Source organism: Salmo trutta, chromosome 3 (assembly GCF_901001165.1).
Source record: "Salmo trutta chromosome 3, fSalTru1.1, whole genome shotgun sequence".
Taxonomy (NCBI): domain Eukaryota; kingdom Metazoa; phylum Chordata; class Actinopteri; order Salmoniformes; family Salmonidae; genus Salmo; species Salmo trutta.
The window spans coordinates 59,313,387-59,336,983 of NC_042959.1; the positions used below are offsets into that span (position 1 = coordinate 59,313,387).

The 23,597-nt window shown below is 43.0% G+C and overlaps 2 protein-coding genes across 6 annotated transcripts; one reads left to right on the top strand and one right to left on the bottom strand.

Moving 5' to 3' along the window:
• Nucleotides 1-1,644: 1,644 nt before the first annotated feature.
• Nucleotides 1,645-16,880, bottom strand: LOC115181508 (tRNA (guanine(10)-N2)-methyltransferase homolog). Of its 3 annotated transcripts, none has more exons than XM_029743439.1 (13): nucleotides 16,768-16,880; nucleotides 16,498-16,563; nucleotides 16,293-16,366; nucleotides 16,078-16,159; nucleotides 15,898-15,990; nucleotides 15,594-15,728; nucleotides 15,153-15,309; nucleotides 14,963-15,043; nucleotides 14,265-14,429; nucleotides 14,005-14,086; nucleotides 13,669-13,803; nucleotides 5,965-6,085; nucleotides 1,645-2,177 (listed from the first exon to the last, which is right to left on the bottom strand). In XM_029743439.1, the coding sequence occupies exons 1-13, from the start codon at nucleotides 16,843-16,845 to the stop codon at nucleotides 2,025-2,027; spliced, it is 1,422 nt and encodes a 473-aa protein (XP_029599299.1). In that variant the 5' UTR covers nucleotides 16,846-16,880; the 3' UTR covers nucleotides 1,645-2,024. The 3 variants fall into 3 exon arrangements, with proteins under 3 accessions (XP_029599299.1, XP_029599292.1, XP_029599305.1); XM_029743432.1 differs by having other exon boundaries at nucleotides 15,594-15,791; XM_029743445.1 differs by lacking the exons at nucleotides 16,078-16,159; nucleotides 16,293-16,366; nucleotides 16,498-16,563; nucleotides 16,768-16,880 and having other exon boundaries at nucleotides 15,594-15,795; nucleotides 15,898-15,976.
• A 417-nt stretch (nucleotides 16,881-17,297) lies between these two features.
• Nucleotides 17,298-22,939, top strand: LOC115181529 (actin-binding Rho-activating protein-like). 3 transcript variants are annotated; one of them, XM_029743449.1, is made up of 3 exons: nucleotides 17,298-17,428; nucleotides 20,994-21,081; nucleotides 21,284-22,939. In XM_029743449.1, the coding sequence occupies exon 3, from the start codon at nucleotides 21,348-21,350 to the stop codon at nucleotides 21,843-21,845; it is 498 nt and encodes a 165-aa protein (XP_029599309.1). In that variant the 5' UTR covers nucleotides 17,298-17,428; nucleotides 20,994-21,081; nucleotides 21,284-21,347; the 3' UTR covers nucleotides 21,846-22,939. The 3 variants fall into 3 exon arrangements, with proteins under 3 accessions (XP_029599309.1, XP_029599307.1, XP_029599306.1); XM_029743447.1 differs by lacking the exon at nucleotides 20,994-21,081 and having other exon boundaries at nucleotides 17,298-17,501; XM_029743446.1 differs by lacking the exon at nucleotides 20,994-21,081 and having other exon boundaries at nucleotides 17,298-17,497.
• Nucleotides 22,940-23,597: the final 658 nt, after the last annotated feature.

Consider the following 23,597-nt stretch of genomic DNA (forward strand, 5'->3'; position numbering starts at 1 on the left):
TTAATTGCCTACTCTCTGTAAGCTGTTAGTGTCTTAACGACCGTTCCACAGGTGCATGTTCATTAATTGTTTATGGTTCATTGAACAAGCATGGGAAACAATGTTTAAACCCTTTACAATGAAGATCTGTGAAGTTATTTGGATTTTTACAAATTATCTTTGAAAGACAGGGTCCTGAAAAAGGGGCGTTTCTTTATCTTAGCTACCTTAGGCTAGCTGACTAGCAGGGGCAGACTAGCCATCTGCCAGAAGAGCTGGTCCATTTTTAGCCTAGTGGGCCTGCCTAACTAATTTAACATTTTTTTTTATAATAAATTATTTGACTAATAATGGGGGCCTCAATTGAAAAAAACGGGCCGGTTTGGGGGCCTCATGGAAATAAATTGCCGATGTGTTACAAATGCCAGGGATGATTTCCGGTCCCAGTCCGCCCCTGCTGACCATCGTCTATTGAGTTGCAATGTCCCATACGATGGATGCCCAAATCAACTGGAAGTATCTACAAAACAAGTTTTGAAGCCAAATAATCCAAAAGAAAAGCTACATCTAATATTTTTTCCTAAAATTACTGTTCGCGATTCACAAATTACTATTTTGATTCCCATTCGGTTCGATTGAACAAACACAGACGCGCTCAAGTGTCATTCCAATCCTGGCTGATATGCAGATTTTTTTTATTTGATTAATAAAATGTAAAAACTGTGCCTAAACAAATTAAATTAACAAATTATTAAATACATTTCCATGACTTTTCCAGGCCTGGGAAACACCATTTTGAAATTCCATGACTTTTCATGACCATAAAAACCCTGTAATAACTTTGTATTATGTTATGATGGTTGCTTAACCCACTGAAAGAGGTCAATCAGATTTGACAAATTAGCAGGTAACACATTAAGCCAGGTGGAACCAGCCTGATCGCTGCGGCTAGGTAAAATTAACCTCATCTAAAAAGTTATTCCTCCCTGATTCAGCGGTGATGAAGTCTACATTTCCGACAGAAGCTACAGACCGTTAGGTTGCTTCTCACTCTAGCCATATTGTCAAAGGTAGACTGGTATGATACAATCTGCGTCCCAAATGGCATCCTATTTCCTATATATATGGCCCCCTCCACAAAAGTATTTCCTTCAGTCACACAGACATCACTCCCCCCCCCCCCCCGAGGCTTGGACCATGCAGGGTGTCCAAGATGATGGCATCACTTCTCAGAGCCACATTATATAAACAACACCTTCACTGAAAGAACACACAGTTGAGCATGTCCCAGATTCTGCCAATGATGGCAAAACAACAAACGAACCATGGCTGGGACTTCAGAAACTGTTATTCTGAGTGTCTTTACAATAAGGAACCGTTAGTTTCTTATAATGTCCGGATATTTTAAGCTTGAGAAACGACTCGTGAGAAACAAGTTTGTCCTTTGTCTCGTCTAGAATCTTGCAGGGATACTGTCAAACTTACCTAAATGCCCTCTGGTACATGGATACAGCTGCCTGAAAGTAAAGCCCTTAAACTGTTCTCTGGGCACTTAGGGCCCTCTTGAATCAAATCTGATAATGTGCTTGCTGGGATAAGACAAAACATAACACAGAAAGATGTAGAAAATTGAGAGCCCATAAAATCTCCTGCATCCAATAAATAAATATTTTAAAATGGTGTTTATTCATTCACAATTCACATTCATTATTACACAAAGGGCAATAAACATCAAACAATAAAAAACATATTTGAATAAAAAATTTGATTTAAAAACAGGGAGCCCTATATCCCCATGGAGTCCATTGTAAACCATAAGCAGGTATCGGCTCAATCCTAAATGGACCCCTAGAACCTTCACCTAATGCACTTGTGCAGATCTGTGAGGATTCGATTTGTATATGCAATATGGTGAAACTTCCACCTAGCCTATCAAACAGCAAGGTGGAGCTATTACCACATTGATTGCACCGGTCAAATTCTCTCCACAATTGCATACTGGCTTAGGGGTCCATTTGGAATTGGGCCATCCTGTGATCCTTACATCACTCCCCACCGTTGGCGGCCATCTTGTTGGTCTCCTCCTTTCCTGTCAATGTCCTCTTGCTGATGCCGCTGAAGTACTTTTCCCTGAAGGCGTTGTGGCCTTGGTACGGGCTAAAGTGAGGGTCTGACAGGTGGGCCAGCACATCTGTCTCCTACAGAGAGAGAGAAAAGACAATTCAGCCTCATATACCAACGACAGAAAGTTCTTGGTACAATTATACCTCTTAAATTTGCAAGAAAAGTGTGAGGGTTTGCCTTCACAAAGTGGAACTAATTCACCTACAACCTCAGTTAAGTAAACAAATTTTGCGTCATAAAAATGCCTTTGAACACAGGCGAAGGAAGAAAGAAACCAGATGATATCAGACCTCTGCCAGGTATCCCATTAAACTAACCAAACAACCACAGGATAAAAATTCCTCCTTGCCATCACAAGCTCAGTGTAACAATAATAAATGTTAGTAGAGTGTTATGTTCCTCATATTTTCCTGGTTGGCGCTTTAGCCAGGTTGTTAGGCAGTGTTTGGAAGGCCAGCAGGCAAGAAAGTGTCGGGGCGGACGAACAGTTGGATGGAGCAGGAGGGATGAGGAGTAACGAGGTGCCGTCGGATCCAGAGTGCTAGAAGAGATGACTCCACAGCTGGCCTGCCATTCATCAACGCCACCTCGCTCTGTTGGCCCTGGTTACCACTGCCAGGCAACCTGTCCTGGACCTAGAGATGGTTTCCCTCAGTCGCCACCACATCCAAGAGCTTAAAGAGCAATCCCAGATATGAAGCTCCTAACACTTCCTTAGGTGCCATAGAGCAGGGCTATTCAATAACCAGAGGGTAAAAGTTTTCCAGGTTATTTTCTACCCGGTAGTCCTTGATAGGCCTAGAGTTCACACACCTGTCCCAAATCTGAACAATTTCCCAACACGACCATACACCAAACCATTCAACACAGAATAGGAAAGCACAGCAATTAACTTCAAAGTGCTCCGTGGTAGGAGTTAAAAACACAACCATCACTTCTGAATGGAAGCAGTTCAATTCACACAAACTGACACTGCAAACTCTCTCTCACTCTCACACACACACACACAACTGCTGTCTCATGTCATAGAGACATTGAACCACTGGACACTTCCCATTTCACACCGAGTATTTAAATACTCTATTACCATCATAGCTCATTCTAATAATTCTACTACTGTACTTTGTATTTAGTTACTCTATTTATACACACAACATATTTATTTAAATACTGGATTATTGACAGCTCACTAATATATTTACTGCTGTACATATTCTTAGCACATCTTGTGTAAATTGTTCCGGTGTATACGTACAGTGCCTTCGGAAAGTATTCAGACGCCTTGATTTTTTCCACATTTTGTTACGTTACAGCTTTATTCTAAAATTGATTATTTAAAAAAAAAAAATGAAATGTCCTCAGCAATCTACACACAATACCCCATAATGGCAAAGCAAAAACAGGTTTTTAAAATGTTTGCAAATTTCCAGAAATACCTTATACACGTGTGTTCAGACCCTTTGCTATGAGACTCGAAATTAAGCTCAGGTGCATCCTGTTTCCATTGATCCTCCTTGAGATGTTTCTACAACTTGATTGGAGTCCACCTGTGTTAAGTTCAATTGATTGGACATGATTTGGAAAGGCACACACATCTATATAAGGTCCCACAGTTGACAGTGCATGTCAGAGCAAAAACCAAGCCATGAGGTCGAAGGAATTGTCCGTAACAGGATTGTGTCGAGGCACAAATCTGGGGAAGGGTACCAAAACATTTCTGCAGCATTGAAAGCCCCCAAAGAACACAGTGGCCTCCATCATTCTTAAATGGAAGAAGTTTAGAACCACCAAGACTCTTCCTAGTGCTGGCCGCCCGGCCAAACTGAGCAATCGAGTGAGAAGGGCCTTGGTCAGGGAGGTAACCAAGAACCCGATGGTCACTCTGACCATCGGGTTGAGGTCAGGTGATTGTAGGCCAGGTCATCACGCCTACAATCACGACGCCAGGACAGCGGAGTCAATCACCACCTTCCGGAGACACCTGAAACCCCACCTCTTTTAGGATAAAGTAATCCTTCTAACACTTCTAAGTGTGGCTTGAATTCTAAATAAATCACTGACAGTGTCACCAGCAAAGCACACGCAAACCATCACACCTCCATGCTTCACGGTGGGAACCACACATGCAGAGATCATCCGTTCACCTACTCAGCATCTCACAAAGAAGCAGTGGTTGGAACCAAAAATGTCTAATTTGGACTCATCAGACCAAGACAGCTTTCCACCGGTCTAATGTCCATCGCTCATGTTTCTTGGCCCAAGCAAGTATCTTCTTGTTAGTGTACTTTAGTAGTGGTTTCTTTGTAACAATTCGACCATGAAGGCCTGATTCACGCAGTCTCTGAACAGTTGATGTGTCTGTTACTTGAACCCCGTGAAGCATTTATTTAGGCTGCCATTTCTGAGGCTGGTAACTAATGAACTTATCCTCTGCAGCAGAGATAACTTTGGGTTTTCCTTTCCTGTGGCGGTCCTCACCAGTTTCATCATAGCGCTTGATGGTTTTTGCAACTGCCCTTGAAGAAACTTTCAAAGTTCTTCAAATGTTCCGGGTTGACTGGCCTTCATGTCTTAAAGTAATGATGGACTCTCGTTTCTCTTTGCTTATTTGAGCTGTTCTTGCGATAATATGGACTTGGTATGTTACCAGATAGAGCCATCTTCTGTATACCACCCCTACCTTGTCACAACACAACTGATTTGCTCAAACTCATTAAGAAGGAAAGAAATTCCACAAATTAACTTTTAACAAGGCACACCTGTTAATTGAAATGCATTCCAGGTGACTACCTCATGAAGCTGGTTGAGAGAATGCCAAGAGTGTGCAAAGCTGTCATCAAGGCAAAAGGTAGCTACTTTGAGGAATCTCAAATATAAAATACATTTTGATTTATTTAACACTTTTAGTTACATGATTCCATGTGTGTTATTTCATAGTGTTGAAGTCTTCACTATTATTCTACAATGTAGAAAATAGTAAAAATAAAGAAAACCCCTAGAATGAGTAGCTGTGTCCAAACCTTTGACTGGTACTGTATGTAAATTAGACATTTCTGTAGACAATTGAGATTTATTTTCTTCGATTTAATCCATTTTGAATTCAGGCTGTAACACAACAAAATGTGCAGTAAGTCAAGTTGTATGAACTATTTATCTATATATAGTAGCATGCTTTGAGATATATGTTCCAGGTTTGGGGCTCTGGGAGTCAGAGACAGATGCCAGTGTGTGTGTATGTGTGTGTGTGTGTGTGTGTGTGTGTGTGTGCGCATGCGGTGATTCACACAGGGCTTGCCTTTATGGGAACAATTGTGTTTTGAAGTGAAGAGGTTGTCAAATCCAAAGATGGATTATTTTCCATAAAATGTGTGATTAAGTCATTTAAGTGCTGTATATAAAAAAGCCAATCATAGCCAGATGCTGAGGTTTATGGCAGACCTTGAGGGAAGCACCATCGACATCCCCTTTAACTGTGTTGTATTGTGCGTGTGTATGTTTAAAGAACACACACCGACAACACTCATAGTACACATATGTGCATGCTTGTACATACAAACACTGCACAAACATATTCAGTGGCACGCACGGATACTTTACTTTGCAGATACATGTATGTAATTCATAGTAAGCACATCACAGCAACATGAAAACCTACAATTATATGGTGTTGCAATCATATTCACAAAGGGATCCATCACCCTTTTCGAAATGGTGACGTTCCACTCAAACGCATACACACGCTCGTAACAGCACAGTCACACACAGGGTAGACAAGTACAAAAGGAAAAACATATTTACACACACACACCAGACAGACAGACGGACAGACACATACAGAAGGAAGGACAGACAGACACCCACCTCAGGTTCCTTGATCTTCTCCATGGTGATGAGACGTCTGGAGGTGTGGCTGGAAAGGGTCTGTTCACAGTTACTGACCAGTCTGAGACAGGCGTTCAGGGGCACCATCTCTTCACAGTACCTACAAACACACACACACACTACTGGTGAATCATTATGGTTGAGGACATTCTCAAACAGCTGTCCCTGTACTGTAAAGCATGAACCAATGTCTAAAGGATTGATGGGTCCAAATCATCCTCCAAACTGCAATATCTGCACCTCACCATACACTCACCTGCAGAGTAGACCAGCCTTAGCCTCCATGTAATCCCCTCAAAATTACACTACATCCAGGCCAGGTCAGCTCTCCCTCTGTTAAACGCAACCCAGATCAGCTCTCTCCTCACTCCCTCTATCCTCTTTCCCGCTCCCAGCTCCAGAGGCCAGTTCTCTCCCAGCTCCAGAGGCCAGTTCTCTCCCAGCTCCAGAGGCCAGTCCTCTCCCAGCTCCAGAGGCCAGTTCTCTCCCAGCTCCAGAGGCCAGTTCTCTCCCAGCTCCAGAGGCCAGTTCTCTCCCAGCTCCAGAGGCCAGTTCTCTCCCAGCTCCAGAGGCCAGTTCTCTCCCAGCTCCAGAGGCCAGTTCTCTCCCAGCTCCAGAGGCCAGTTCTCTCCCAGCTCCAGAGGCCAGTTCTCCCCCAGCTCCAGAGGCCAGTCATCGCCCAGCTCCAGAGGCCAGTCCTCTCCCAGCTCCAGAGGCCAGTTCTCTCCCAGCTCCAGAGGCCAGTTCTCTCCCAGCTCCAGAGGCCAGTTCTCTCCCAGCTCCAGAGGCCAGTCCTCTCCCAGCTCCAGAGGCCAGTCCTCTCCCAGCTCCAGAGGCCAGTTCTCTCCCAGCTCCAGAGGCCAGTCCTCTCCCAGCTCCAGAGGCCAGTTCTCTCCCAGCTCCAGAGGCCAGTCCTCTCCCAGCTCCAGAGGCCAGTCCTCTCCCAGCTCCAGAGGCCAGTTCTCTCCCAGCTCCAGAGGCCAGTCCTCTCCCAGCTCCAGAGGCCAGTTCTCTCCCAGCTCCAGAGGCCAGTTCTCTCCCAGCTCCAGAGGCCAGTTCTCTCCCAGCTCCAGAGGCCAGTTCTCGCCCAGCTCCAGGTCAGTTCTCCCAGCTCCAGGCCTTTACTGACCATGTCATGATCTGACTGAAGTGGACAAAAGCCACGGTGAAAAAGGTGATCTAGATTAGATTTAAGATATCGGGGAAAAGTAGTCTTGTCAGGAGCGCTCTGTGTGTGTGTGTGTGTTCACGCGCATATCGGCCAAGCACCACAACTAAAGCTGTCCAGGGCATGGTACTGTATTTATTAGGATCCCCATTAGCTAGGGTCAAAGCTGTAGCTACTCTTCCTGGGGTCCATGAAACATGACATTAATAGACCATTGCAGCTGAAGGACAGTACTACATAAAATTACATAATACATAACATTAAATTGACAGGTACAGAACTACATCAATTAAAAATAAGAATACACACTTTCAAATTCTTATGCCTTAGCAATCCATGCAACATGTACTCAAATGGCTCCTCTACAAGTCATCCATTTTGATACAGTTGCTTACTGCTACAACTGCAGCTCCTCATCCTAACCTCTCAGAACCAGTTGTTCTGTAAACACTAGCGAGCATCTCACAAAATTAGGAACCACCCGTGTTCTTGGTTCTCCCGTTTGACGTCAATACTACTCATAATAATAATAATAATAATAATAATAATAATAATGCGATTAATAGATGCTACTGAATGCAAGTGCCTGTAGATTACAGGCCTCTAGTGTGTGTGTTCGTCAGCACCGTGACCAAAGCGAGGCGTTCATTCTACCTGCCAATCACATCTTATTACTGGGCAGCTGGACCTTCCACATGGGCAGCTTCATTTAAAGATGGGTGGGGCCTATCAATACAGCTTTTTCCATCTTCTCAGACAAATACAGAGTTGAAACCTCTGTGCAGATGTTCCATAGGCAGGCAGATTGGGGGTCAGGTTAGAGGCCATTTAAGCACTATAGGCTGAGGTGCAGTAGACTAGCCCACCTACCTTTAATTGCATGGTATACTGTGGGCCAGATAGACATTGTCAAGGCATATTAATTCAATTGTTGTCAAGATGGGGAAAGGCCTGTCTTTGATAAGGAGAAGCTCAGCATTCTTAACACCACAACTGACCAAACAAGTCCTACAGGATGTAGTTTTACCTTGACTACTGCCTGGTAATGTGTTCACGTGCTAAAAAGAAAGACATAATAAAGCTACAGCTGCTCAGCAATGTTCCAACGTCAACAAAACGCATGTGGACCTTTCCTGGCTCAAACTAAAATGAGTCCTTAGGACATTCCGGAAGGTCTGGAGGTTGTGTCAATGTCTCCTGGAGATCCGTAGGACACCCCCTATTTGCTGGGGAGATTGAGGGGGGAAAAACTAAACGGTCTATTCAATCAGCTAACTATACAGCTCTGACAGACATTCATATTCCACAAGGCATGCAAATAAAAGGTCTCTTCATAGTCCCTAAAGCCAAAAAGGAATTCAAGGCAACACAGTAATGTAGCCATGATAGCACTGAACTCCCTGACATCTCAAATCACTCAAGCAAGCAGCAAAAAAGTAGTTAAAAAAAAAACTCACATCACAGCCCAATGCCTCTGACCTAAATTGCTTGTAGCATCTCCTTCCAGAGCACATCTGGTGTTTGGTTAAAGATAAGATGTGCCCTTGGCATCAGGATATCAGGGCAACTGAGAAAGCAACGGGAAGCAAAGCCTCAGTAGAGTAAGGACGTACTGCTCCATATGATATGATAGTCTGGTCAGCTTACTGATGTTAATCAGTAGAGCAATGTTTTATTGAAGTGAATTCTTATTTTGTGTGTGACGAGTGGATGCTGCTGGGTGTGAGTGGTGCGGGGAATGAAAAACAAGTTTATGAAAACCAGAGGAAACTCCATATCAAGGGGACTTTATTCATTTTATAAATAAGTGCTAAGGCCATGCACTATACCATAGTTAACCCTTTATGGGTGGTGGACTGACATTACACTATACCTTAGCTAACCCTTTATGGGTGGTAGACTAACACATTACACTATACCTTCGCTAACCCTTTATGGGTGGTAGACTGACATTACACTATACCTTCGCTAACCCTTTATGGGTGGTAGACTGACATTACACTATACCTTAGTCTACCGCACATAAAGGGTTAATAACTAAGGTATAGTGTAATGTCAGTTAACCCTTTATGGGTGGTAGACTAAGGTATTGTGTTAGTTATTAACCCTTTATGGGCGGTAGACTAACACAATACCTTAGTTAACCCTTTATGGGTGGTAGACTGTATGACATTACACCTTAGTCTACCGCCCATAAAGGGTTAACTAACACAATACACTATCTTACTTAACACTTTATGGGTGGTAGAACGTAACACAGCAAATGTTTGGTTTAGTTTATTTCTATGCACTTAACAGGGTGAAGGATGTAAGTGAAACCCATCTGATCATAATGATGACTCTGTTCAATTTATAGGACGGAGTGGAGTGACGAATCTCTAAAAAGTCCACAACGCCTCGCTTTGGTCACAGTGCTGACACACACACACACACACACACACACACACACACACACACACACACACACACACGAGAGGCCTGTATTCTATAGGCACATCTATTAATCACATTATTATGAATAGAATTGACATGAAACGGGAGAACCAAGGACATGGCTGGTTCCTAATGTTGTGAGATTCTCACTAGTGCTTACAGAAGAGCTGCTTCTGAGAGATTAGGATCAGGAGCTGTAATTCTAACTGTAAGCAACTAACTAAATGGACGACTGCAGTGTAGCCATTATTATGAGTACATGTAGATTACGAGAGAGTGTTTGTTTGCATATGTAGCACTTTCTCCTACCAGCACCACACTGACGTTGGGCCAGATTTTCACCTTACTGTTTGTCTCCTGGGTTGCTATGGCCACTGTGGAATACAGGCCTCTAATGTGTTGTGTGTGTGTGTGTGTGTGTGCGCTTCGGTGAGCACCGCAACCAAAGCGGGTGTTAATTTTACCTGCCAATCACCTCTTATTACTGGGTAGCTGGACCTTCCACATTGGCCGTTTCATTTAAAGATGGGTGGGGCTGGGCCTTCACTTTCAATACAGTCTTTTCCATCCTCGGACAAATATAGACTTGAAACCTCTGTGCAGATGCTAATTAAGCAGCACAGGAGGCTGCTGAGGGGAGAACGGCTCATAATAATGCCAGGAACGAATGGAATGGCATCAAATCAAAATGTATTTATCACATGTCCTGAATACAACAGGTATAGATAGACCTTACAGTGAAATGCTTACTTACAAACCCTTAACCAACAATGCAGTTTAAAAAAAATACCCTCCCAAAAATAAATGTAGCAAATAATTAAAGAGCAGCGGTAAAATAACAATAGCGAGGCTATACACAGGGGACACCAGCACAGAGTCAATGTAAACCATGTGTTTGATACGATTCAAATAATTCCGCTCCAGCCATTACCATGAGCCTGTCCTCCCCAATTAAGGTGCCACCAACATCATGTGATATGCAGACTGGGGGTCAAGTTAGAGGCCATTTAAACCCAATAGCCTTTATTTCCTGGTCAGGGCTCTAAGGAGCATGTGTGCGCCTAAGTTGAAAAACGTAGGAGCACACAAAGAAATTTAGGAGCACAATGAAATATATTTGATGTAACAAGCCGTTTTCTTTGTAGCAATAGTGCAAGGGTGACGGGCATGAATCTGCACTCAGTGTATTCTCCATGCCATTCAGGGGCTGCCGCACAGTGAAGTAATCCTTGCAATAATTATCTGTACATTTTTTGGTGCTCCAAATAAAAAATGTCAGGTCGTACAGCAAAATATTTAGGCGCATATGCGAGTAAAATGGTCGCACTGTAGAGCCCTAATGGTATACTGTAGGTCAGATAGACACCGGCATTAAGCACAAGGATCTGTCTCTCAGTAAGGCAGCAGCAGGAATCAAATCAAATGTATTTGTCACATACACATGGTTAGCAGGTGTTAATGCAAGTGTAGCGAAATGCTTGTGCTTCTAGTTCCGACCATGCAGTAATATCTAAGAAGTAATATAACCTAACAATTCCACAACAACTACCTTGTACACACAAGTGTAAAGGAATGAATACGAGTGTTGTAGACAAAAGGAAGTCGATAACCCCTTAAACCAACTATGGGGGTTCAAACCCCATCAGCTTCCTGTTAGCTTTGCACTCTGCTTCATTAGCGCCGTCTGACTTATGACTTTAACCCATAAAGAATGATAGAAACCTCTAGTGACCAAAAGGCCATCTTAGCATTGGCAGCGCCATTGAGGGCTTCAACCATGCTTCAGCCATTTTAAAGTGGTCAACTCGGTGGGGATTCCTATGGGTTGTAGCCTCAGTGGTGCTGCCCATGCTGTCACAGACACTATAATAGCACAGATATAAAGATGAGTCCTCTATCCATCTCTATGCTTTAGCCTCAGAGATAATGGGTCTGGTTCCTGCCAAGGCGCTGCAGCAGAGAGGAAATGGCAACAGACCACACCGAGGCTGGAAAAGTCTTGAACTAGTTCAAACTTAAACACAGCATCACAGGGGGGGAGAGAGAGAGAGAGAGCGCAAGAAAAAGACTAATGAGCTTGAGAAGCCACAGAGTGAATTGAAACACTGAAAGGCAGCTGAGGCACAGGGCAAGGCGGTGCTCATCATGACGATGGCAGAAATGTTTTAATTGGCCGGCTTGGGGGACCTCATTGCCCAGGCCTGTGACCAGTATTAGGGGACCTCGAATTGGCCTGCGTCTGGTCCTACCCCAGCCCAAAACAACACAACACAACACAGCAAATCGTTTTTTCCTACAGCAGCTGCACTGCAACCCCACTTTGTGACTCCAGTGTTTACAAACAAGCATGTTGCTACACAGTCCTGTCCCCTTAGAACAGGGTGACTAAATGGTCCATCTCAAAGGTCCACCGCAGTAACAGTCATTGGTGAATGGCGACATCTAGTGGTGTAGTATATCTTGCTCTCTCAGGACCACCTAAATCTAACCAGCGAAGACATCTACTATTAATGTTTCAACCGTGTTACTAACCAACTTTGTGCAATAACATTTTCTCTCAAACGAATTCCCACCTCTACCAATAACCCACATGCCTTGTCTTATTAGCATCCCCTAATCTCGTTCATAACCTCTCTGGTTACACAGTGGCAGACTGCATACTTTCCCTTTTCTCTCCATATATATTCTTTCTCCAAGACCCCGCTTCTTCTTTGCTCAGTAAATGTGGAGATGAGTGGAAGGGTCAGAGTTCAGGCCCAACACAGAGGTATTTTTGTTCTGACCCAGTCCTGACTTTCTGGAGGTCATGACTCCTGACTGATACTGTCAGGACCTCCAGCCCAACCCGGCCTGGGTGCACACGGCCTTTCCTTCCCGTCACCGTAGCAGGGTGACAGAAACCCAATAACCCCCAGACAGCCTCCCAATCCCCAGTGTGGAGCCCACAGATCAGGACCTGGAGACAGGCTGTGTTTGGTCGGTGTCAGCCAATCAGCATGCCTGGCCTCATGGGTTTATTTTGGCACTCTGCCCTGAATGAGACAGGGTCAGGAACTGCTAGGTAGTTACACACCCGGAGTGAGGAGCAGAGCACAGGCACACAGTCAGTCAGACAGAGGCACACAGTTCCACAGACTCTCTCTCTCAACCACTAGTGCTAAAGGCTGTAGCCCTCTCTCCTTTCCCTGTCTCAGCCAGTCAGTGTGGGGAACTCCAGTGTGTGTGTCACAGACAGTCAGGAGGAACTGCTGGAGGTGAGCGGTAGGTGTAATAGAAACATCACAGGGCTGTGGTGCGTGGTCTGGTCTCATCTTCCTGATGCTCAGACCCTGCCCTGTAATCAGTGGCCAGGAGTCCCAGGGGCCTGTATCCTGTCTGTGGTCCACACAGTAAACCAGCTGTATGGAACAATACACCCAATATACCTCAGGACACCTGCACACTGACCAGAACACCACTAACCCCAGGCCTGAAGACTTTATGGGACAGAGAATGAGATGTACTGATGGGAATAAACACCTGGTCCTGACAGAGAATATGATGCTTATGAGGGGGGAAGAGGTGCAGAGAGAAAAGCCTGTATCTAAACTAGAATGCTTCGTTAAGCAGATCTAGTACAGTAGCAACACTTCATCAGGGTGTAGGCTAAATCACCAGTGTGACTGTTGCCCTCTAGTGGTTTAACAGGGTAAAGGGGAAAAGATAACAGCATGTATCAGCAGGAAAAACAGCCGACTGGTGAGGTTGACCCTGTGTGCAATAAGGTCTTATCAAATGCTGTTTGTATCTATTCGACATCACAATAGTTGATGACAGTGCTATTTGGTTTACACATAGAAGAGGGAGACTGTGTAGACAATACATCTGTGAGCTCAAACCCATGTAAACACCATGACGATACAGTAGATTCAACAACACCCGAGTGAATATTTGACCAATTCAGACTATAGAGCTTTAACAGGAAGTGCTGTATCCAGGGCACACAGACGGATATTAACCATGTACCTATATGTAGAGAACTCTGGTTAAATACTGGTGTTGTGAATGGTCCCTGACAAATAAACAAACACAGCCATACTCACTCTGGCCTGTAGATTGGTAGCCAGTAGACTAGCCGCCCCCCGATGACCAGGTGGTGAGCTGAGAAGTTTAACAGGTCAGTGAAGATGTCACTCAGGTGGTAGGCCATGGAAACGGGGACATGGCTGTCTCCAACGCTGGATGAAAGATAAACAAAGAGTCTGTTACTGCAGTGAAGATGCATTTACACACTGATTTAACATAATCTGAGAGAACTTTATATCTCTAGTGTATCTATGGCTTGCTTGCAAGTTTTACAGGCCGTCTTTTTCAAAACTGAGCAAATATACAAAGCACTATAAACAACACTGAAACTCAAGAGGAAGATGAAGACGTACTAGTCTTCAGATGGCTTCACACTGTTTACACTGTCCTTCTGAGAGCCTGTTCTCCTGGTTGACTCCCGAATCCCATAGGGGGCTGAGAATTAAACAAACACAAACAAAAATGAAAGATAAGAGATTTAAATCTGAACAAATCCCAAAGAATATGGATTTCAACAGAATAAGACGTTTTACTCGTGCATGACTGGTACAGGAGACATTACTGGATGGAGGACCCTACAGAGAACACACAGAGCTCTAGAATAAGAACGTACGGTCAGTGATGATGGTATCAAAGAGCACTCCATCCCTCCAGATAGGCTTGGAGGCGTCAGACACAAGGACGTCCACATACAGCTTCTCTGAGCCGTACTGACGCAGGTTGGCTCTGATGTTCTCATCTGGACCCCTCCACTTCTGGTTCTTACGACTCGCTTTTCCTGAAAAACAAACCAAAATACTATTATAAAGAAATGCACTTGGTTGTAATTAGGGCCGGGATGATACCAGTATCGCGATAACCGTTAGTATTGTGGCAAGGAAACAAAACACTAAGCGGATTTAACTTCTTTAGGAAAACAGCTCAAATGTTGAAAACATTATGTTGTCATCAAGATTCACATTTATTTATTTTCCAAGCTATAGCACACAATATTTTACACACAGCAGGTGTAAAAGGATCAGTAGAGTTTGATCTATTTCTTAATTTTTTGCCATGGAAAAAAATATTGAGATACTGGTCCTAGTTGTAATCATATCACATATCAAGTGTTAGGCTTATAGGACAATGCAATTGGACTTGAGCGTGAAAATGAGCACAGAAAAAAATAACTATTTTAAAAGATGATAGAAAGAGCATAACCAACATAACGTTCATCATATAAATGGATTAACTCGCTTGCCAAAGCACAAGATATTTAGCTCTGGGTTCCAAAATAAGAGAAAGTAAACAAGGCCATTTCTAGGATATTACCTATCCCATGGATGGTGTTGTAATCAATATCTGTTCCACAGACATACGCACCAAAATGAGAGCATGCAACCAGGAGGCTACCTGAGAGAGAGAGAAAACACAGTAAGCACAGACTAGCCTTGGGTTCAGCTAAGATGCAGTGTATTTCTGCAAGTGTCAGTTCAAAGACCAAAAGTAACTTTTCTCTTACCAGTCCCAACGAAGGGGTCGTAGACCAGGTCGTGAGCTTTGACCCTGGCGTGGTTGGCCATGATAAAAGACAACCCAGCGTCCATACTGGTGTTACCAATGAAGTGCCTTTTCTTCACACTGTGAGAGCGAATCAACTCACGCTGGCCATCTGCAATCTAAGGAACATACAGTTGATAAGATCAAATATAGGCTTATCTTTATCATTAAATGAAACAGTGCTTCCTGGTACCTGGCTTATACACGGGGGACTTGGGAAGACTCATAAGGACATAGGCCTCATGATAAGTTTCACAAGAGGGAATACTTCAGGCAGACCAAAATGTGATTGGCAACCAAAGAAGGTTAACAACCACTGTGGTAAATAACATTCATGAGTTATAGTAATTACTCATTTGTATATTGACACAGAAATGAAGGAGCACACAGCACACTGACTCACCCATCTCCCAAAGTAGATGTAGAGGGGCTCGTCTGGGATGTCGTTAGGGTCAGTTCCATAGTCCTCCAACAGACAGAAGATGTGTTTAGGGTTCCTTAGATTGACCCTTCCCTCGAAAGAGAGATATTCCATTGCCTTGGGGAGGAAGACCACAGGGTAACTTGTCCAGGTGTCATGGTGCATACTGCTTATCAGTGCCTGCCTTTAACACAATAGGGCATCAAAAAAGGTCGAGTAAGTTGACTTTTTTGGGCTCAATCTTAAATACAAATTACTGGGAGCAAGTCAAGTGTATCATACTCACATCTATCTTCTTAATTCTATCTTCGAACTCTAGAGTCTTGTTGAAAGTGTAGACGTTGATTTTGTATGTTGAGTCTTTCTGTAGGAAGGGTGACTGTTGGGAGCGGTAAAGTTACACACATTAGATACTCCACATGATTGGTTTGCCCTCTATTTAGATGTAATGTAATTTCTCACAAACCATGTTTTCTGTTGGATATTTCAAGAGCGAGTTCCTGAGTTCACTGTGCGTTCTGCCATGACCCCACAGCTCAAATGCAGACCTAGGTGATAACCAAATAACCACAAAAAGGGCATTACAATTTACTGTGACATTCAAGTTGAGAATCATCTCAGAAGAGATGGGCTGATGAGCAATGCTGCAGTACCATTCCATTGTTGATCTGTCTCACTTACTTTGCACAAACAGTTCTGGCCATGATGCTGTTGACATCTTCCTCTGACAAGCCATTCAGGCGCCAGAATGGAGACTGGGGAGAGAAATGACAGATAATTTTAGGATTTGAGTAGCCTATGCATGGACACCTGATAATGGCCAACTCCTCCCTTCATTGGTATAGCTATCAGGCTAATAATACATATAGACACTAACGTATTTTACCTTTTCTTTAAAGTTTTCACCTGGATCAAACGGTTTGCCCCTGAGGGACAGCAGCGACCTAATCTCCTGTAATATTACGATGGACAATAAATAAAATCAGAACATTTCTGAAGAATTCAAACATGACAGCTTGTAGATGGTAACGTTACTAGCTTAGCAAGCTAATGTACGGGGAGAAATTCCGTAATGAGACACCAACATCTTTAGAGATAGAGAGAAATAACACAACATTTACAGTTTGACAGAGAGGTACGACATTTATATGCATACCGGTAGCCTGAAGTCAACATTGTCGTGGGCCAGATGTATCAAATATTGTAGGCATATTCTGCTATAGTGGATCGCCATGTTCAAGTTCCCACGCAAAATACATCCGGCTTAAAACTGCGTCCCCGCGAATAGTGGTTCCTGTCTGTTTCAAAATGAATACCACTTTACCAGCAATGATTGTGCATTAAATGCATGTATTTTGGCAAAGCAAAATTAAAATGTGTATGTTTTATTTTTATTTTTTTCAGTAACGTCCAAATCATTGTGTGCTTATTATTCTGTATAGCTGCTACATAACTGCTTCATAAATGAGGGTGCATCATTTTACTGTAGAGGGAGCTAATGATCCACTAACTAAACATATCCCAAGGGTAAGCCGCTTTACTTCGTAACATCGCTCACTGACAGGGCACGTGACACCTCCTCAACGATTGGATCAACATTTAGCCACTTGCATCATCACCACATTGTCATTGGCTACTTTGGATGCCCATCAGTGTTTTTCACTGTTCCAATGTAAAGTTCCATGGCATGGATACAATGTTGCTTACAGACACATGATCCTCAGGCTATATCAGTGTTCGTGACAAGAAGTGTAAGGTACCTAAAATCAAATATCAAGACCAATGTCAGCTATTCATAACGGGTCGACACGGACAGAGTAAGAAAATCTCGGGAATAAGCAGTACATCGATTTTGACATTGTAGCAGTGACACTTGTCACCTTACCGTATGTATGTCACTTTCAATTTACAGATGTGTGCTCACTTTGCATTCCTATATTTCTTGTAATGTGAAATTAATTTGTGCGAGATGAATTCATTGTTTTTCATTTATATCTCAATCTGGAACAGGGATATCATGTACCCTAAACATTTGAGGGGGCACAAAGTATGTGAGGGTGGCAGGGGGTTAAGGTCCCATTCCAGAAGTTGGCGAATTTTGCATTTTTCAAACACCGGAAGCAGCTTTTTCCTGCAATCTAGAGCCATAATGATTTTGCTTAATTCTATGTAAAAAAATATATATATGTTTATTTTACTGCATATCTAAGCATACCCCTGAGCTCTCTGTATCCTCCTGACTGGTGCTTTTTTTTTTTTTAAGAAACGAAATATATATCTCTGCAGCTCTACTAAAATCTAGGTAAAAGATTCAAAGGAATGTGAGTCTTATTCAGTACATTTAGTAATTGCTAGCTTTTCAAAAGATTACCAACTTTGCCAGCAGGCATGCCAGCTAAGATAAATAGACAAGCTAGCTACTCATAACTTGAGGTTGGGTGAAAGGTTCCCAATCTGGACTAGCTAAACCCAACTTCATAAAATTGCTAGGTAGCTAGTACAGAGAAACAACAAAATATATATACTTTTAAAGTTGATAATATATATATACACTCAACAAAAATATAAATGCAACATGCAACCATTACAAAGATTTTACTGAGTTACTAGTCACAGATACCTTAAAAATAAATGTAGGGGCGTGGATCAGAAAACCAGTCAGTATCTGATGTGACCACCATTTGCCTCATGCAGCGCAACACATCTCCTTCGCATAGAGTTGATCAGGCAGATTGTGGCCTGCGGAATGTTGTCCCACTCCTAATCAATGGCTGTGCGAAGTTGCTGGATATTAGCTGGAACTAGAACACGCTGTCGTACACATCAATCAGGAGCATCCCAAACATGCTCAGTGGGTGATATGCCTGGTGAGTGTGCAGGCCATGGAAGAACTGGGACATTTTCAGCTTCCAGAAATTGTGTACAGATCCTTGCATCATAGGGCCGTGCATTATCATGCTGAAACATGAGGTGATGGCGGCGGATGAATGGCACAATGGGCCTCAGGATCTCGTCACGGTATCTCTGTGCATTCAAATTGCCACCGATAAAATGCAATTGTGTTTGTTGTCCATAGCTTATGCCTGCCCATACCATAACCCTACCGCCACCATGAGGCACTCTGTTCAAAATGTTGACATTAGCAACCTGCTCGCCCACACAACGCCATACACGCTGTCTGCCATCTGCCTGGTACAGTTGAAACCGGGATTCATCCGTGAAGAGCACACTTCTCCAGCGTGCCAGTGGCCATCGAAGGTGAGCATTTGCCCACTGAAGTCGGTTACGACGCAGAACTGCAGTCAAGTCAAGACCCTGGTGAGGATGACGAGAACCCAGATGAGCTTCCCTGAGACGGTTTCTGACAGTTTGTGCAGAAATTCTTCAGTTGTGCAAACCCATAGTTTAATCAGCTATTTGGGTGGCTGGTCTCAGATGATCCCGCAGGTGAAGAAGTCGGATGTGCAGGTCCTTGGCTTGCGTGGTTACACGTGGTCTGCGGTTGTGAGGCCGGTTGGACGTACTGCCAAATTCTTTAAAACAATGTCGGAGGCGGCTTATGGTAGAGAAATGAACATTCAATTATCCGGCAACAGCTCTGGTGGACATTCCTGCAGTCAGCATGCCAATTGCATGCTCCCTCAAAACACATCTGTGGCATTCTGTTCTGTGACAGAACTGCCTATTTTAGAGTGGCATTTTATTGTCCTCAGCACAAGGTGCCCCTGTGTAATGATCATGCTGTTTAATCAGCTTCTTGATATGCCACACTTGTCAGGTGGATGGATTATCTTGGCAAAAGAGAAATTCTCACTGAGGTACAGTACCAGTCAAAAGTTTGGACACACCCACTAAAAGGGTTTTTCAGTTTTTTTAAACTATTTTCTACATTGTAGAATAATAGTGAACACATCACAACTATGAAATAACACATATGGAATCATGTAGTAACCAAAAAAGTGTTAAACAAATCAAAATATATTTTATATTTGAGTTTCATCAAAGTAGCCACCCTTTGCCTTGATGACAGCTTTGCACACTCTTGGCATTCTCTCAACCAACTTCACCTAGAATGCTTTTCCAACAGTCTTGAAGGAGTTCCCACATATGTTGAGCACTTGTTGGCTGCTTTTCCTTCACTCTGCTGTCCAACTCATCCCAAACCATCTCAATTGGGTTGAGGTTGGGTGATTGTAGGCCAGGTCATCTGATGCAGCACTCCATCACTCTGCTTCTTGGTCAAATAGCCCTTACACAGGCTAGAGTGTATGTTGGGTCATTGTCCTGTTGAAAAACAAATGACAGTCCCACTAAGCGCAAACCTGATGGAATGGTGTATCGCTGGCTGGTTAAGTGTGACTTGAATTCTAAATAAATCACTGACAGTGTCACCGGCAAAGCACCCCCACACCATCTCCTCCATGCTTCACAGTGGGAACTACACTCTGCATCTCACAAAGACACAGAGGTTGGAACCAAAAATCTCTAATTTGGACTCATCAGACCAAAGGACAGATTTCCACCAGTCTAATGTCCATTGCTCGTGTTTCTTGGCCCAAGCAAGTCTCTTCTTCTTCTTGGTATCCTTTAGTAGTGTTTTTTTTTGCAGCAATTCGACCATGAAGGCCTGATTCTCACAGTCTTCTCTGAACAGTTGATGTTGAGATGTGTCTGTTACTAGAACTCTGTGAAGCATTTATTTGGGCTGTAATTTCTGAAGCTGGTCACTCTAATGAACTTATCCTCTGCAGCAGAGGTAACTCTGGGTCTTCCTTTCCTGTGGCGGTCCTCATGAGAGCCAGTTTCATTATAGCTCTTGATGGTTTTTACGACTGCACTTGAAGAATCTTTCAAAGTTCTTCAAATGTTCCGGGTTGACTGACCTTCATGTCTTAAAGTAACAGACTGTTGTTTCTCTTTGATTATTTGAGCTGTTCTTGCCATAATATAGACTTGGTCTTTTACCAAATAGGGCTATCTTCTGTATACCACCCCTACCTTGTCACAACACAACTGTTTGGGTCAAACACATTAAGAAGGAAAGATATTCCACAAATGAACTTTTAACAAGGCACACCTGTTAATTGAAATGCATTCCAGGTGACTACCTCATGAAGCTGGTTGAGAGAAGTGTGTGTGCAAAGCTGTCATCAAGGCAAAGGGTGGCTACTTTGAAGAATCTCAAATATAACATATCTTTTGATTTGTTTAACACTTTTTTTGTCACTACATTCCATGTGCGTTATTTAATAGCTTTGATGTCTTCACTGTTATTTTACAATGTAGAACATTTTAAAGTAAGGAAAACCCATGAAATGTGTGTCCAAACTTTTGACTGGTACTGTGTGTATATATATATATATCTTTATATTTTTTTTACAGGACAAATCTGAGGGGGCATGTGCCCCTGTGCCTCCTATGGGTATGATACCTCTGATCTGGAAGAACTCTCACCTTCATCAGAGCATTAGTAGGATGATGACCTGTTATTATAACTTCATTATAACTAATATAGTTTATCATAACTTTATGCGGTGTAATTAAGTGTTTAAATAGGCTATTTCTGATGATTAATTTGTCTTCGTAAATTAGAAATAGGCCTAGGCTACCATACACAGACATGTAATTGTGCTCTCAACAGCTGTTCATTGAAACTTTTATTAAACCCACAGAAAATGAACTATGCCTAAAAGTGGACGGATCACTTAATATGTACAAGACATCTGAGACACCACCATGGAGAACAACGATGCACCTGTCGAGTTTAACGATGACAGGACAGTGTGTGTGACGTCAGTGAAAGGGTTAAAGGAGAACTGGCAGAGATGGTCCAACGAGCACCAGGAGTACCAGAAACACAACCCCTTCAGTAACGACCGGGGGGCTATGGTGAGGCTCCAGCGGGACCAGGATGGCTACGGGAGGCCCCTGGAGGGCTCCTTGACAGAGCAGAGGGGCCAGGACGCCCACGTCCACATCAGCCGGGAGGTGGAGGAGCTCTGCCAGGTGATCAGGGACATCGGGGAAAGCTGTGGGGACGGAGGCGGCGAGAAGGGACCTGTGGTGACGGTGGAGTTTGGGAAGCTGTTTGAGCACTATGTGAACATCTCCAACAAGGTGGTGGGGATCCTGCTGAGGGCCAGAAAACAAGGCCTGGTCAGCTTTGAAGGGGAGATGCTGTGGCAGGGGCAGGATGAAAGGGTCCTCATCACACTGCTACACTCACCAGGATGAGATGACAGGGTCGTCATTATGCTGCTTCAGTGACCAGGTTGATGCAGCCGATGGACAAGACGGTAACCGAGGCCCTGTCCAGAAACATCCCCTAGCCACTCACGTACAGTAGTTGTGAAAGGATTGGATAGGTTTAAGCAATATGATGAAAATTACATTAGGTAGCAAGGTGCAGCTACAACACCTATCCAATTCTTTCAGATTTACACCTGCACCTAGTAGGGATAGTTGTTTCTGGACAGGGCCCAAGAGAACCAACCTGTGGCAGCAGTGACATGCAATATGGTGCTGTAGGATGAACCTGAGCCTATTGGCCTGAATGGACTTTGCGTTGCTTTCCCAGTTACACCACACCGCTACACTGTAATCTACATAGCGTTTACAATGTTCCTTAGCAACCTTTGTAATTAGACATAGAGGAAAGGTGTACTTTTTAGGGCACAAATACAACACACTGACACTGTAGGCTTATGTTAGAAATGCTGGAAGTAGGCTATGAAACTGCATACATGGTTGACAATGTAGCAAAATGTACCACCATTTTATTTACATTCAGTAGAAATAGCACATCACTTTTTGGTCCACAATTGTGGAATTCACACTGTACTAAATTCACGTTGTTCAATTTAACAAAGGTTGTTTGAGGAATGCTTTTGCAGCTACTTGCACTCATAACACAATATGATGAAATATACTGTAACACTTTACTCATTTGAAAAATAACTACTTTGTCACCAACTAATATACTGTATTCCACACACATGTTCATGTTTACAAAGGAAAGCACTGATGTTTTTCTATAAAGTCTTCCAACAGATCACCAAAAATGACTCTTAATTCATGATAAATTGCATTGGAATGATGGGTAACATTTAATTTAAAGCCTGCATAACATATACTTTTTATAAGGCATTAGAAACGTTTATATCAAGTCAATAAGCCTTAACTGCATACTTTACATTAAGTGTTACTGAATGATGTTTCTCATTAATGAGAGACCAAAAAGGAAATCTAATACCCTAGTGGAGGCAGCAATGCATCATTTATTTAACCTAACCATGAACAACCATTTACATACTGTCACGTCCTGACCATGGTAAGCTGTTATTTTCTATGGTAGAGTAGGTCAGGGCGTGACAGGGGGGTTTTCGAGTTTAGTTTTTCTATGTTGTTATGTTCTAGTTTTGTATTTCTATGTTGGGTTGTTCTAGTTTTTGTATTTCTATGTTGGGCTTTGTTTGAGATGATCTCCAATTAGAGGCAGCTGGTCATCGTTGTCTGTAATTGGAGGTCATATTTAAGTTGGTGTTTGTCCCACCTGGGTTTGTGGGAGATTCATTTTTAGTAGTGTATGTTTCGCCGCTGCGTCACGGTTTGTTGTTTTGTTTATTCAGTTTATTTATGTATTGCATAGTTTCACAGAGTAAATAAAATGTGGAACGACACACACACACACACACACGCTGCACTTTGGTCCTCTTCTCCTTTCGACAACCGTGACACATACATACATGTTGAGATTATTTTACAGCGACACGTCAACCAATAAATACAAACACATGATGCTCTCAATTTACATTACATAACTGAAAGGTTGCTAGATCGAATCGCCGAGCTGACAAGGTAAAAATCTGCCGTTATGTTCCTGAACAAGGCAATTAACCAACTGTTTCTAGGCCGTCATTGTAAATAAGAATTTGTTCTTAACTGACTTGCCTAGTTAAATAAAAGGTTAAATATATTTTTTTATAA

Coding starts and splice junctions, on each gene's coding strand:
- LOC115181529 (XM_029743447.1), top strand. CDS start 21,348: ATGGAGAACAACGATGCACCTGTCGAGTTTAACGATGACAGGACAGTG.
- LOC115181508 (XM_029743432.1), bottom strand. CDS start 16,845: ATGGCGATCCACTATAGCAGAATATGCCTACAATATTTGATACATCTG. Junction 15,310..15,593: donor ACATCTACTTTGGGAGATGG/GTGAGTCAGTGT, acceptor TATGTTCCTTAG/ATTGCAGATGGCCAGCGTGA. Junction 13,804..14,004: donor GTGAAGCCATCTGAAGACTA/GTACGTCTTCAT, acceptor TCTTTCATCCAG/CGTTGGAGACAGCCATGTCC.